This window comes from Microcebus murinus, chromosome 16 (genome assembly GCF_040939455.1).
Source record: "Microcebus murinus isolate Inina chromosome 16, M.murinus_Inina_mat1.0, whole genome shotgun sequence".
Taxonomy (NCBI): Eukaryota; Metazoa; Chordata; class Mammalia; order Primates; family Cheirogaleidae; genus Microcebus; species Microcebus murinus.
The window spans coordinates 683,402-697,247 of NC_134119.1; the positions used below are offsets into that span (position 1 = coordinate 683,402).

A 13,846-nucleotide genomic window follows, 5' to 3' on the forward strand; every position below is an offset into this window, starting at 1 on the left:
CGGAGTGGACGAGCACCTGCCCTGGGCTGGGCTGGGGGCTGCGGTGGCACCTGGGCCCCGAGCTGGGCACACCGGGCAGCGGGGAAGGGAGCAGTAGGGACCAGAGCCCAGAGAGGGTGTTGGGGACAGTCCAGCCCCAGGAAGCGGCTGGGCAGGGCCCGCCTGAGAAGACGCAGGGTGTCCCCAACACCAGCAGAGGGAACAGCACCCACCAGGGCTGCTTCCCCCGCCCGAGTGGCACCCAGGTGGTCGTCTTCCTGGGTCGGGGCAGAGGGGCGCGGCGCAGCGTGGAGCGAGTGGCCGGGCAGGACACGGTGAAGAAAGTAGCCGTGTAGCCACCTGGCTGGCGCGAGCGCACCCCAAGAGCGCCGGGGGCCTCCGCTCCCCACGATTTACCTGCTGCAGAGCAGGACGCTGGTCACAGCTTCTTCCTTTGCCCGAAGGCGCAGGAGGGGCGTGGGGGAGGCCACGTGCAAACCCTCGGCCCGACGGCAGCCCCTGGCAGCCCCTTTCCGGACGCTGCCACGGCCACCTTCACCATCACGGACGACCACGGACCACGGGAGGAGTCCAGGTGTCTGGGTGGTTGAGAAATGCAAGTCAACACCCTCATGCAATTATCTGGCTTGCCTGGGGCCAGGGAAGCTTGTTGAGAGCTCCGGTCCTTTAAAAAAAACTATAAATTAAATTTTTATTGACTTCGGTGTAAGATGTTAAAAAAAAAAATCAATGCTTTCATAATCTCAAATCTTTTCCGCATGTCCCTGCTCCCCTGCAGCTGGACGGACACAGCTTTCCTTCCCCTAATAACGGAAAATTCCGGAGGGGGAGAGCGTGCTGGCCCTGTCTGTCTGGTGGGTACCTACTTTTTTTTTTTTAATTTTTACTATTTTAATACATCTTTATTCTCGGCTCTATTTTTCTGGTGGGTACTGCCTATTGTCCAAACTGCAAGATTAAAACAGCAGGAGCTCTGAGCCGGGTTAAGTGATTGAGAACCCGTCTCTTCTCATTTCCCCAAATTAAGTCTCATTTCTTGGCTGGTGGAGCTCTCGCCTCTGGGTCATCTGTTTCCCTGCAGGGGAGGGAGTGGGAGGAGCTCCCTCCTTTCCTCCTGGGGCAGACAGGGAGGGATGAGACAGGAAGCTTGGCTTCTTGGTGCCCAGCATGCCGCTGTCTACAGAGGCCACAGGCGGAGGAACTCAGGTGTGGCTGCACACCTGGACACAGGTAGCATCTGCGTGGTGGCTCAGTGTCAACACAGCACACACTGGGGTGGTGCCATCATGGGCTCCAGCAGCCGCCTCTACCTGCACTGTGGATACGCCCTGCATGGCTCACGGTGGTTCTCAGCCAAGGGCAGCCCGTGCGGCATTGCGACTCAGGTCCCTGTGTGTGTGTCCCAGGGTTCCAGCGCTGATCTGCGAGACCAGGGTGGTGGCCCACCAGGGTGGCACCCCCACCTGAGCGAGAGCAGAGAAGCGCGATGCAGGCGGTACTGAGTGTGGTCCCCGAGCTGCGCCAAGGCAGCCACTGACCGTGGGCCCTACCTGTGGGCATGGTCCGGGGCACCTGGGAGCAGGAAATCACAGCCCCTCGCTCGAGCTTCTTGATGGGGCAGGATGCACGGGAGGACTTTGGGGCTGATGGGGATTTGCGATGGCTCAGCGCTGAGCTCTCTGGCTGCGACCACCAGTTCTGTCGGTTCAATAGTTCATTTCTGCGGCTGCTTGGTGCAGCGGGCGATCTGGCTGGTTCCCTGCTGGTACAGCCAGGAGGTCACATGCCCCAGCAGAGGAGAAGAGGGAAGTCGGCTGGGCTTGGGAGCTTCCCAGGGAGAGACTGTGCTGAAAGGACAGCGGCCGTGGATGTCCAGGCCACCGGGCGAAAGCCGTCCCCCCAGCTGGAGCCGGGCGTCGTGTGCGGCTGAATTTTTCCACTCATCCTCCCTGGAATCCTGTCGATGCGGTCTTGGCAAAGATTGAGCCTGAAAGCTTTTCCCTTCTATTTTTAAATAAATGGAATTCCTGCTGCTTGCACGAGATTCACCCTAACCGGGCATCTGCACGACCCTGCACGCTTCACCTGGTGCGGGTGGGGTGGGGCAGCACGTGGGTGCCCAGGTTGCTGACAGCGTACAGCCCATGGGTGCGCAAGACGCAGAATTAAAAGCATAAATGATTAATGAGCCAGCTCTTTGAAAGGACATCCTAAACAAAGGAAGTGAAGATTTTCGAACCTTGATGCAGGATTCACCTTCCAGAACCTTCAGGGAGGGGGCACAGCTGCTGGCGCAGACGCCATGGGCAGGCGAGAGTGGCGGTCTGCCTGCGTCCGGAGCTGGCCCCTGGGCCCGGCTGTGGCCCTTCACAGCTGCCCCAGGAGACCTGGCTCCCCCAGACCTCAGGGGTGCATTCTCCTTTTTTCTGAAAAATAAGTGTGTTTGTCTCTCCCCGGTGTCCTGGAACACGCGGGAGCCCCAGACCCTGCTCCTGTCTCTGGGCTGGTGCATCTGCTGCAGTGAAACCCAGGAATCTCTTTCCCCTCATTCTCCTCGAGCCAGCCCTCACCACGGGCCCCGCTTTGCTCTGATAACCAAACCCGGGACGCCTGTTTCCCAGGAGGGACCATGCCCAGCTCGGGAACTGCCCAGGTGGTGCCTGGTCATCTGGGGCTTCCCCATGACAGATCGAGGTAGCTCAGCCCTTCCGGAGGTTACACGTTTGAGCTGTGGTTGCTTTGTCCTGTGTCTGGCGAGTGTGAAGGAGGGTCATCGCCCAGAGGCTGAGGAGGAAGAAATTGCCAGCGGTGCAGGATGCAGGCAGTGCCTCCTTCCTTTTGCACCAGGAGGTCTCCCGCCACCCCTGAAGGCTGGCGCAGTGCCACCTCCCTTGACCCAGGCCTGGGGTTGGCTCGGGAGGCTGGGGGCCATGAAATTGGTAGAAACTGCAGCTGTGTGGGGGACAAGCCCACTTAACGCTGGTCATTACAGCCAATGACAGCCAATGTGCTGGCATGGAAGCAGGGAGGTGGAGGATCAGGCATGTGCCCAGGGATGTCCCGTGTGTGTGTCACATGTGCACATGCTTGTGTGAGCTGCAATCTGTCCCCAACATTCTAGATAATTTACAAAGTAGCTGCCTGCATCGACCCCCATGCTTTCAGTCTAATTAAAAAGACAACAACAACAAACCCCATGGCCACTAGCTCTGTAAAGAAGGGCTGACCGTGTGACAGGGTTAGCACTGTTTATTTGGTGACAAGTTCTCGCTCTGTCACCCAGGCTAGAGTGCCGTGGCGTCAGCCTAGCTCACAGCAACCTCAAACTCCTGGGCTCCAGTGACCCTCCTGCCTCAGCCTCCCGAGTAGCTGGGACTACAGGCATGCGCCACCACGCCCGGCTAATTAAATTTTTTATTTTGTGTAGAGACAGGGTCTCGCTATGTTGCTCAGGCTGGTCTTGAACTCCAGGACTCAAGCGATCCTCCCGCCTTGGCCTCCCAGAGTGCTGGGATTACAGGGGTGAGCCACCGCGCCCGGCCAGTCAGTGCGTTCCATGAGTGACCTGTGAGGACAATGCCAGCTACTCAACAGAGGGCCTTTCTCTTAGTAGACCCACCTGTGGTGCCAGGTTAATGTGGAAGGGGCTGGATGTGGTCAGGAGATGCACCTGCCGCCCACACCCTCCCAGGTGTGCAGGGAAGGCTCCTACCGGTCCAGGTGAGGCGCTGACAGCCTGCAGTGCTCCGGGGCCCTGCAGGGCTCAAGACGGGTCCCTCTGGCCTCCCCGCAGCAGCTTCCAGAGGGACTCCCAGGACACCCATCGCTCCCTGGCAGAGGGGAGGGCACCTCTGCCCAACCTCTCCCCAAGGGACACCCTCTTTGTCCTGAACTTGATGTGGCCCCCATTCTGGTGCCTTCTGGGTGATTCTCTCAGGCCTCCCCTCTGCCTGCACTTACCCCCTTCCGGCCTCATGGCCTCTGTGAACGCCCCTCCCAGGACTCCTCCAGGTGGGGCTCAGGCCACCTCTTGGGAAGCCTCAGTAGACCCTCCCTGCACACCGCGACTTAAGGGGCTGAGTGTGAGGCCCTGCGGGCTGAGCCCTAACAGAGAGCTCGGCCAGGGCCGGTCCCCTCCCCCTCTCCTGAGATAGCGACTCCGCGGCAGCCAGGATGAACCCAGCCCTGCCAGGCGCGGGGGAGGGGGCCTTCGGGACCCCTGGGAGAGCAGGGGCCATAGTGCAGTCTGCTGGCTTGGTCCTGCCCAGCTCAGAGGTGAGCACGGGCCGATTCCCGGTCAATGTGCACGTGGTCAGGGGAGCAGGAAGGGGTCTGTCCCGGTGGCTCAGACCGGAGGGTTCTCCCTCTCTTGCCCTCCTGCTCCCTGCTGCGTCCCGCCTGGCGTCGCAGGGGTTAACACGGGGCGGGGCGAGGCAGCGGGCGGAGCCGGCGCGGCTCCGGGCCAGGCGCCGAGGCGCACGGAGCTAGGTGGCCGCAGCGTCCCCGCGCGCGGCCGGGGCCCGGCAGGAGCGCGGAGCCACCGCCACCGCCGCCTCGGCCATGCGGCTCCCGGGCCGGGGGCCTGGGCTGGGGCCCGCGCCGCCCCCCGCGCGCCGCGCCCGCTGAGCCCGCGCCCACTGGGCGCCGCCGGCACCATGGTGCAGAAGTCGCGCAACGGCGGCGTGTACCCCGGCCCGAGCGGGGAGAAGAAGCTCAAGGTGGGCTTCGTGGGGCTGGACCCCGGCGCGCCCGACTCCACGCGGGACGGCGCGCTGCTCATCGCGGGCTCTGAGGCCCCCAAGCGCGGCAGCATCCTGAGCAAGCCGCGCGCAGGCGGCGCCGGCGCCGGGAAGCCCCCCAAACGCAACGCCTTCTACCGCAAGCTGCAGAATTTCCTCTACAACGTGCTGGAGCGGCCGCGCGGCTGGGCGTTCATCTACCACGCCTACGTGTGAGTGGCCGGGGGGCGTGGGGCGCGGCCCGGGTCCCGCTCGCGACCCCGGCCGGGCGCGCAGCCCGCGACGGAGCGGCCCCTGCGCGGGTGTCCGGGGGCTGGGTTCGGACCGCGTCCCCTGCTAAGGCGAAGGGCGGAGATCGGAGAGCGATTCTGGAAAGGCCGGGCAGGATGGAGTTCTGGGGTCAGGGGCCGTTCGGGAGGCCGGGGAGGCCCCAGCTGGGTTGCATCAGCCCCTCCCCCGCAGCACGGGGAGTGGTGGACCCCAGCCCCCTTCTCAGCGTGAGAGGCCCCTCCCCGCGGCCCTGCGCCGAACAAAGGCCGGCGGGGAGGGAGGGCGGCGCTGCGGTCCTGCGCCGGGTCTGGGCTCCAGGACCCTCGCGCTGGGCACCCGCACCTCCCAAGTGAGGGCGGCGGGGGAGGGGCTGGCCTCCCTCCCCATCCTCCAAGCCTCTCTCTCCCTCTCCGGCTGGGGTGAGCTTCAGGGTTGCCGAAGTGGGGGAGGGGTCCCACCATTACCTCCCCCACCCCAGCCGCTGGCGAGGGCAGCTGACCCCTGGGTGCCCGCACCCATCCCTGCCCGGCCTGACTGTCCCCCACCCGCCCCCCAGCGCAGCTCTGACCCATGTCTGCAGCTGCCTCCGTGCACTCTCTGGCCCCTCCTTGGCGGAGCGGAGACCCTGCAGGAGGAGGGGCTGCGGCTGTCCCGGCGCCAGCCCCGACCCAGAAGGACCTAGAAACGCTGTGCTGCCTCCCCGGGCCTGGCGCTCCGCGCACTGCCGCCTCCTGGCGCGGGGAGGCGGGGGCGGCCCCGACCCGCACGCGTGAGCCCGTGGGTGTTCCGTGTGGCATTTGCACGAGTCGCTGCGTGTGGGAGTGCGTGTGCGGCCTGCGCGGTTTGCGCGCACAGCCCCCGAGCACGAGGGCTGTGCTCTCCCATCCCAGCCGAGCCGGGACTCGGCCATTTTGTGTGAAAGAGGCATTTTGGGATGGGAGTGCGGAGCGCATTCTGGGAAATGGTCTCTGCGAGCGCCCACTGGACAGAGAGGGCGTGTGCTGGACAGACCCTCCGTGCAATGTGGTGGGGCAGGGCTTTGGGCCGGGGGAAGGTCCCAGAAGGGGGATGCAGGAGAGGGACCTGGGGGAGCCCGCAGCCTTGGGAGGGCCCCTGGGCTCACCCCAGTCCTGCACCCAGTCAGCACACCTGCGAGTCCTGAGACTCCCAAGGAAGGGCTGGGCCTGGGGCGGCAGTGCTGGGAGCGCCAGCCTCACCTGGTCCCCACCTGGCAGGAGGCCAGGAGCGGCTCCCAGTGGGACTGGCCCTGGTCAGCCAGCTCCTGGCCTGCGGTGGCTCCTGGGAGGTGAACAGGACAGAGCCCAACCCCCTACGGCCACCTGCCAGGGTGGCCCTGGGCCCAGCGGTCAGTGCCCCACTCCGCATCCGACCCATGTTCCTGCTGACCAAGGCTGGGTTCTGCTTTGGGTCCACCGGGCTGGGTGTGGGCGTCCCTGGTCTGCGGTATTTCCTCGGGCTCCCCTCTGGGCCAAGAGCCCTCTGTGTGGCCACTTCCTGCCCGGGCCTGCGTTGGTCAAGCCCCTCCATCCCTCCTGCCTGTCTCCTGCCTCCTGACAGCTGCAGCATCAGCACTTGAGCAGATCGTGGGGAGCCCTGCGCTTGTGGGGGGTTGTGTCGTCTCCACCTGGGCATCCCCAAGCCAGGACGGGCTTCTCTGCAGAGCAGCTCTGCCCCTTCTGGGTGAGACCCTCAGCATCGGGGGCTGCCTGGCCTCAGCCTGCTCAGGCCTCTGCTGGGCTCTTCTGCTGTGTGCACAGGGCTTCCTCCGCTCCTGCAGGGCGGCTGGGACTCAGGGGAGGCGGCCCCACTAGGTTTTCTCTGGAGGTGGGCAGGAGGGAGCAGGGGCTCTGGAACTGACTCTCAGTTGGACACTTGGATCTGGTCTCAGAAGCTCTGTAAGCCTCAGTTTTTCCATCTGTAAAGTGGGGACAGCTGCCTGCCCCTAGGGTACACAGAGACCATTGAGGGCACCCAGCAGGCCCTCTGTGAAGGGAGCGCTTCTCAGCACCCTCCGCAGACCCCAGGCGTGGAATCCTCCCGTTCTGGGTCCTGGGACCCAGCTCCACTGAGACTTCCCGAGGGTGTGCCCCTTGTTCCCTGCCTGGCCCGCCTGGACTGGCCCATGTTGTGCAATGGGTATCATTTGGTTTGTTTATTCGTGTCCTGATGATGGAGCTGAGCTGGGCCTGGGGTGGCCGGTGGGGGCTGGGGTTCTGCAGCTGCTGTGCTCGGCTGGAAGCGAGTCCCCTCTGGTCACCTGCCTCCTGCCTGTTGCCACCAAAGTCTGGCTTCTGAGAAGTCCGGTTGTGCCAGCATCTCCGGGTGTCCCTTGGGGACAAAGGTGGAGAGGGAGGCTGTGCCCTACACCCCCAGGGCTCGGTGGGTGTTGGGCCAGGCCCACGGGCGGCTTCTGCTCTTCAGAAGGGACTTTCTTTGCTGGTGGGCTCTGCGAGGCCACGGCCATCTCCCACTCCGCTGTGAAGGTCCCCAGAACCTGTTCTGGACACAGCGGGCTTCCCCGAGTCAGAAGTGGGTGGAGAATCCGCCCTTGGCTGGGGTTGGGGGGCGAGGCGTGGACTCTCCTCTGCCAGCCCCACAGAGGGGGTGTGAGCCACAGAACAGGCCCCAAACTGGGCGTATGTGTCCCCGTGGGGAGCTCCCTGGGGTGTCCCAGCGCCATGGGGGGTCTTTCTGGAGCCCGAGTTGGGCGCCAGCCTTGTTCCAGTCTTGTGCACAGGGCGAGAGCCGGGCAGTCACTCCCCACGAGCCAGGAGTGGGAGGGGGGCCGCACCTGTGTTCCCGCCGTGTGCCGGTCTCACTGCACACCTGCAGGGGGTCAGATGGCCCCGTTTTTACTGAGGGGAAACCGAGGCCAACACAGGTTTTGGGAGCCCCAGAACTGTCCTGCAGACTGAAGGGGGGTCCCAGCCTCGGAGCTGAGGGCTTAGGGTGTGTGGCTAGACCTTCCCAGTGCACGGGCCGCTCGGATTGAGTCTGAAACAGGCCAGAGGGAGACTCTGGCTCAGGGGGGTCTCCCTGGGCTGGGCCCAAACGGTGTCCTGTCCGGGTGACCTCCAGAGGCTGCAAGGTCTCAGGGTCCTGTGGCCATGGCCATGTCACAGCAGTGAGTGGGCGTCCTGCAGAGGTGGGACGGAGCGAGCCACACCTGTAGGTGCTGTGCATGTGGCCCTCAGTGACCCGAGGAGGTGCTGGCCCCCTGCACCCCGCTAAGCTCTGCTGCTGGCCTGGGAGGGCCAGTTGGGGGTCTCCAGGCCTGGTGGTGGGTCTTGGCTGCCTTTGAGGGGCAGGTGCAGGCCTGGCTGTGCCCGACAGGGGCAGAGGGGCCACCTCAGGGCAGGGTCTAGGCTGCTGACGGAGCACTTTGTGCCGAGAGGCCTGAGTCCCTGAACGGCCAGGTCTCTGCTGCTTGCTGGTCGGTCGGAGCCTCCCTGCAGCTCCGGGCAGGAGACGTCTATTGATTGAAGAGTTGAAGAATTTTATGGAAATTTCCCAAAAGGCGAAAGTGCCTCAGAGGGTTGTGGTTTCCATGGGAACCTGGTGTGTCAGGCTCCCCGGGCCTGCTGGGAGGCTTGAGGACAGTTTAAAGCAAAATGACTTTAACATGATAAAATATTTTTAATCACCGTGTTTATGTTATGAAATAAATCTAAACATTATTGTATCTGCAAGGTAATAGAAAAAATAATTAATAGGTAGGTAGGAAGCTCACTTGTTTTTTTGAGACAGAGACTCACTTTGTTGCCCAGGCTAGAGTGAGTGCCGTGGCGTCAGCCTAGCTCACAGCAACCTCAAACTCCTGGGCTCAAGCAATCCTGCTGCCTCAGCCTCCCCAGCAGCTGGGACTTCAGGCATGCACCACCATGCCCGGCTAATTTTTTCTATATATGTTAGCTGGCCAATTACTTTCTTTCTATTTATAGTAGAGACGGGGTCTCGCTCTTGCTCAGGCTGGTTTTGAACTCCTGATCGAGCAATCCTCCCGCCTCGGCCTCCCAGAGTGCTGGGATTATAGGCGTGAGCCACCGCGCCCGGCTGGAAGCTCACTTCTTGACAATTTCACATATTAGGGCGGAGAAAATCTCAGTTTTGTCAGAGATCAGCAGAAGTCAAACAATGAAACCAGTCACTACAGAGAGGCGGCTGGGGGAGCCCAGCTCGGCTAGCCGGGCCCTGAGGCCTCTGATGCGGGCGCTGCCGGCGCCCAGGTGCCCGGTGGTGGCTGGGAGGCCCGTCTCCAACTTTGAAAATGCTTAGCCCCTAGAGTGTTTCTGGAGAAGTTTTGCTTCCACAAGCACAGGCTGAGTGCGGCCATGGAGAGCGTATCTGGAGACAGTTTTTCCCAGTTTGTTTTCGTCAATAAATTAATTAATCCACAGATCTTTTCAGTCCCTGTGCTCCTGGCACGTCCACACGGCATGCTCACTCAGCAAGACATTCCCAGTGTCTGCTGGTGAGAGCACAGGCTGGCCTCCGCCCCATGGACCGGCAGTCCTCCCGCTGCAGAAGAGGAGAGGGGCTGGCCTCCGCCCCGTGGACCGGCAGTCCTCCCGCTGCAGAGGAGGAGAGGGGCTGGCCTCCGCCCCGTGGACCGGCAGTCCTCCCGCTGCAGAAGAGGAGAGGGGCTGGCCTCCGCCCCGTGGACCGGCAGTCCTCCCGCTGCAGAGGAGGAGAGGGGCTGGCCTCCGCCCCGTGGACCGGCAGTCCTCCCGCTGCAGAGGAGGAGAGGGGCTGGCCTCCGCCCCGTGGACCGGCAGTCCTCCCGCTGTAGAGGAGGAGTGGGGCTGGCCTCCGCCCCGTGGACCGGCAGTCCTCCCACTGCAGAGGAGGAGAGGGGCTGGCCTCCGCCCCGTGGACCGGCAGTCCTCCCACTGCAGAGGAGGAGAGGGGCTGGCCTCCCCCCCGTGGACCAGCAGTCCTCCCACTGCAGAGGAGGAGAGGGGCTGGCCTCCACCCCGTGGACCAGGAGTCCTCCCACTGCAGAGGAGGAGTGGGGCTGGCCTCCACCCTGTAGGTGCTCACAGTTTGGAGAGGAGTTCGCTACACGGGGTGTGGGGGGAATGGCCAGGCCTGGGTACCAAGGGCTCTGGGGCAACTTCATGGAAGGGTCTGCCAGCAGAGCCTTGAGCCTGGGCGGGGAAGAGCAGGGCATGGCCTGACCAGCACACAGACAGAGGCCCTTGTCCCCGACGGAGGTGGCCCGTCTGTGCCTGCACCCCAGGCCAGGTGTGTTCCCTACGTGGCTGTCACTACTGGGAGGCCCAGAGCTACCTGCTGGGTGCACGGATAGTCGAGACCTGGGCTCTGGCTGGGATCCCGCCTCCCCCGGGAGGACCCTGGCTTCCTTGTCCGGGTGACAATTCTGTCTGTCCGGTCTGGTTGCCGTGGTGCTAAACGGATGTGGGTCCACACAGCGCTGTCTGTGCCAACATGCGCCGAGGGCGTCGCCGTGGTCGTGGTGCCGCGATGAGCTTCTGCAGAACGAGAGGCCTCACCTGTCCTGGACGGCGTCCCCCCTCCCGCAAGTTCTCCGTGCTGTTGTTCAGCTGCGCAGGGGGTGAGGCTGCCCCTCCCCTGATGAAGAGGTTCCGGTGTCTGGCGGGCCTGGCGTGGAGGTGCCGGCGTCTTCCTGGAATGGAGCTTGCCTGGTCTGCTGCTGCCAGGTGTCTGGGGACGGATTCCTGTTCGTGGCATCCCGAGGGGTGGAACAACTTTGTCTCAAAAAGCTCCACTGTGGGCAGGTGTTGCCATGAACCCCTGAGGCCGTGAACGGGTTTCACGGCTGCCACGTGAGCCCTGTGGACACGTGGCTTCCATGCGGATGACGTCCAGACCCACGGGACAGCTCGGCCTGGCAAGGCTAGGCCCCCAGGACAGAGGGCTGAGCACCGTCCCCGGAGCGCGGGGACCAAGTTCGGCCCTTCCCTCTGTGGGGCTGGAGCTGGGCTCTGCTCTCCGATGGTTGCCGTGGCTGCGGGAGGAAGGTGCCTTCCTGTTTTCGTGGGCGACACCTGTCCAGCCTGCACAGCAAAGGTCAATGCAGGTTATTGGATCAAGGTAGAAAGAACCTGGGGATCTGCTGCTGTCCCCAAAGAACATTCTGGAAATGACTCCCCTTCTTTGGCTAGGCCTGTTGATGAGCTCTCAGCTCCAGTGCAGACCGGTTCTGACCTCTCCGAAGCAGCCCGTCCCTGCTCACCCGAGCTGGTCCCTGCTCACCGGAGCTCGCCGCTTCCTTCCGGGAAGGGCATCTACGAGCCCTGCAGAACCAGGCTCTGTCCCCCCTTACTCTGGGTGAGGTGGCAGCAGGTGGCCAGGGAGGGTCCCCAAGTCTGTCTGCTCCTGCAGCGTGAGAGCCATGGCCTGTGGGGCTGGCATTTCCCGAAGAATGAGGGGACTCAGAGGATCTGACCTTAGTGGGGTTGGTGGCTGGTTTTCCCTACGGCCACTGGAGGAGTCTCCGGTGTGCGGGACTCCGGGGAAGGTCGGGGACGCTCCCGGCAAGGGGGAGGTGCCACGCTCCGTCCCGCCAGGAAGAGCACTGTCCAGGCCTGTGGCCGGGTGACTCACAGCAAGTGCCACTGAGTCAGCAGGACCCCACCCCCGCTGGATTCTGGGAGCCCGTTGCTGGCCCCGGGCCAGGGATTTGGATCCAGCCCCGGGGAGTCAGAATCTAAAACGTTTCCTCGTTTAAACGGGAGGAGCTGTGCTCTGTGCAGGGGGTTGGGCATCACCGGTGGGGCTCCCAGGACGGGGCGAGTGACCTCGTGCTGTGCAGACACACCAGGGTCTGCAGGGTGGCAGTGTTGGGGGGACACGGGGGTGACAAGAGCCTCTCGGGCCTTTAATCCCCAGATACCAGCGAGGAGCAGAGGCCAGCCCCACTCCTCCTCTGCAGAGGGAGGACTGCCGGTCCACGGGGCGGAGGCCAGCTCCTCTCCTCCTCTGCAGAGGGAGGACTGCCGGTCCACGGGGCGGAGGCCAGCCCCACTCCTCCTCTGCAGCGGGAGGACTGCCGGTCCACGGGGCGGAGGCCAGCCCCACTCCTCCTCTGCAGAGGGAGGACTGCCGGTCCACGGGGCGGAGGCCAGCTCCTCTCCTCCTCTGCAGAGGGAGGACTGCCGGTCCACGGGGCGGAGGCCAGCCCCACTCCTCCTCTGCAGCGGGAGGACTACTGGTCCACGGGGCGGAGACCAGCCCCACTCCTCCTCTGCAGAGGGAGGACTGCTGGTCCACGGGGCGGAGGTCAGCCCCACTCCTCCTCTGCAGCGAGAGGACTGCTGGTCCACGGGGCGGAGACCAGCCCCACTCCTCCTCTGCAGAGGGAGGACTGCTGGTCCACGGGGCGGAGGTCAGCCCCACTCCTCCTCTGCAGCAGGAGGACTGCCGGTCCTCGGGGCGGAGGCCAGCCCCACTCCTCCTATGCAGCGGGGGGACTGCCGGTCCTCGGGGTGGAGGCCAGCCCCTCTCCTCCTCTGCAGAGGGAGGACTGCCGGTCCTCGGGGTGGAGGCCAGCCCCACTCCTCCTCTGCAGCGGGAGGACTGCCGGTCCTCGGGGCGGAGGCCAGCCTGTGCTCTCACTGGCAGACACTGGGACTGAGGGCCGCGGAGAGCGGCTGCCCCTCTTATGCTCCGGGATGGAGAGTCTGCCCTCGAGGAGGCTCCTCCCCGGCGCCCGTCCTGCTCCCAGTGGCTCGGGCTGGCCAAAGGGTGGGACCCTGCACGGCAGGGACCAACTTTCCCATCAGCATCTGGCAGAGGAAGTGACGGTCTGGGGACAGTGGCCGCTCCACTCAGGGGACGGAAGGATGTTTTCCAGACACGCTCTAGAATTGTCATCAGGCTCTGCCGGTTACTCGTCCTGAATAAAATTAAGTCGTTAATATTGGGGGGTTACTAGGAATGATTCTGTCGATTCACAGAAGAGCAGGTGTCCAGAAAGCCCCAGAGGGAGGTGGAAACAGCGTCTCCATCCCTTGATCATCTGGGGGGGGGCTGGGCCCCCCAGAACCTCATCCGCCTCTGCAGAGTGGGGGCCGTGCCCCTGGCCCCCAGGCCAGCTCTGGGCCTGTCCTGCCCCTGGGAGCAGGGGGCGGGGGGGAGGCCAGCGTCTGTCCCTTGGGGCCCCAGGTCCTTGGGGAGGGGTTAGAAGCTTCCAGAAGCAGAGACAGGAGAGAAATTTGGGGGAACCTGTTCAGAGGGGGCTGGAGAGCTGTGGAGGGCACCTGGGAAATGCGTTTCTGCTCCTGCATGGGGCTCAGGGTGTGCGGGGCCTTGCGTGGGCTGCACAGCGTGTCCGTCTGCAGTGGCGGGCGCGGTGCGTCAGGGCTCAGCAACTGACAGACACGGGGGGGGGGTGTTCCAGCGTTTTCCCTCCTCAAGCGGCACTGTGGGGAGGCCACCGTGCACAGGTCTGCAGGATGGGACCGTCTGGTTACTGCAAAAATGTTCTCGTCCCAAACGGCGATTTTCCTTGAGCCCAACATGCAGAGAAGTTAATGCTCACTGTTAGCAAATAGCTGCATTTCTGCGAAAAGGGTCCGGGGAGGCAGAAAAGCGTCCAGGGAGGCAGTGGGGGTGGAGAGGGAGGCTCCAGGGCCCTGCGCTTGGCCCTGCCCGGTGCGTGTCTGGGGAGGGGCGGGTGTCGCGGGCAGAGGCCTGGTCTGGGTGCTGACCGTGGTGCTGAACCAGAGCCACAGTGGGGCCTCCTTACGGGCGGAGGGGCAGGGCTATGTGATTCCCAGGTGGGCCCAGCCCTGCCCACAGGGGGTGGGGGTGGCGATGGGGGAGGGTTGGCA

General features: G+C 64.0%; 1 protein-coding gene across 7 annotated transcripts in view; it reads left to right on the forward strand.

Annotated features, from left to right (window-relative positions):
* The first annotated feature begins 4,454 nt into the window (after positions 1–4,454).
* The window catches only part of KCNQ2 (potassium voltage-gated channel subfamily Q member 2), a 53,215-nt gene continuing 43,823 nt past the window's right edge, over positions 4,455–13,846 (forward strand). For all 7 annotated transcript variants that reach the window (XM_012772956.3, XM_012772957.3, XM_020281753.2 and 4 more), the window contains exon 1: positions 4,455–4,951. In XM_012772956.3, coding sequence (XP_012628410.1) covers positions 4,656–4,951 — 296 coding nt within the window. In that variant the 5' untranslated portion in view covers positions 4,455–4,655. The remainder of the gene's footprint in view (positions 4,952–13,846) is intronic.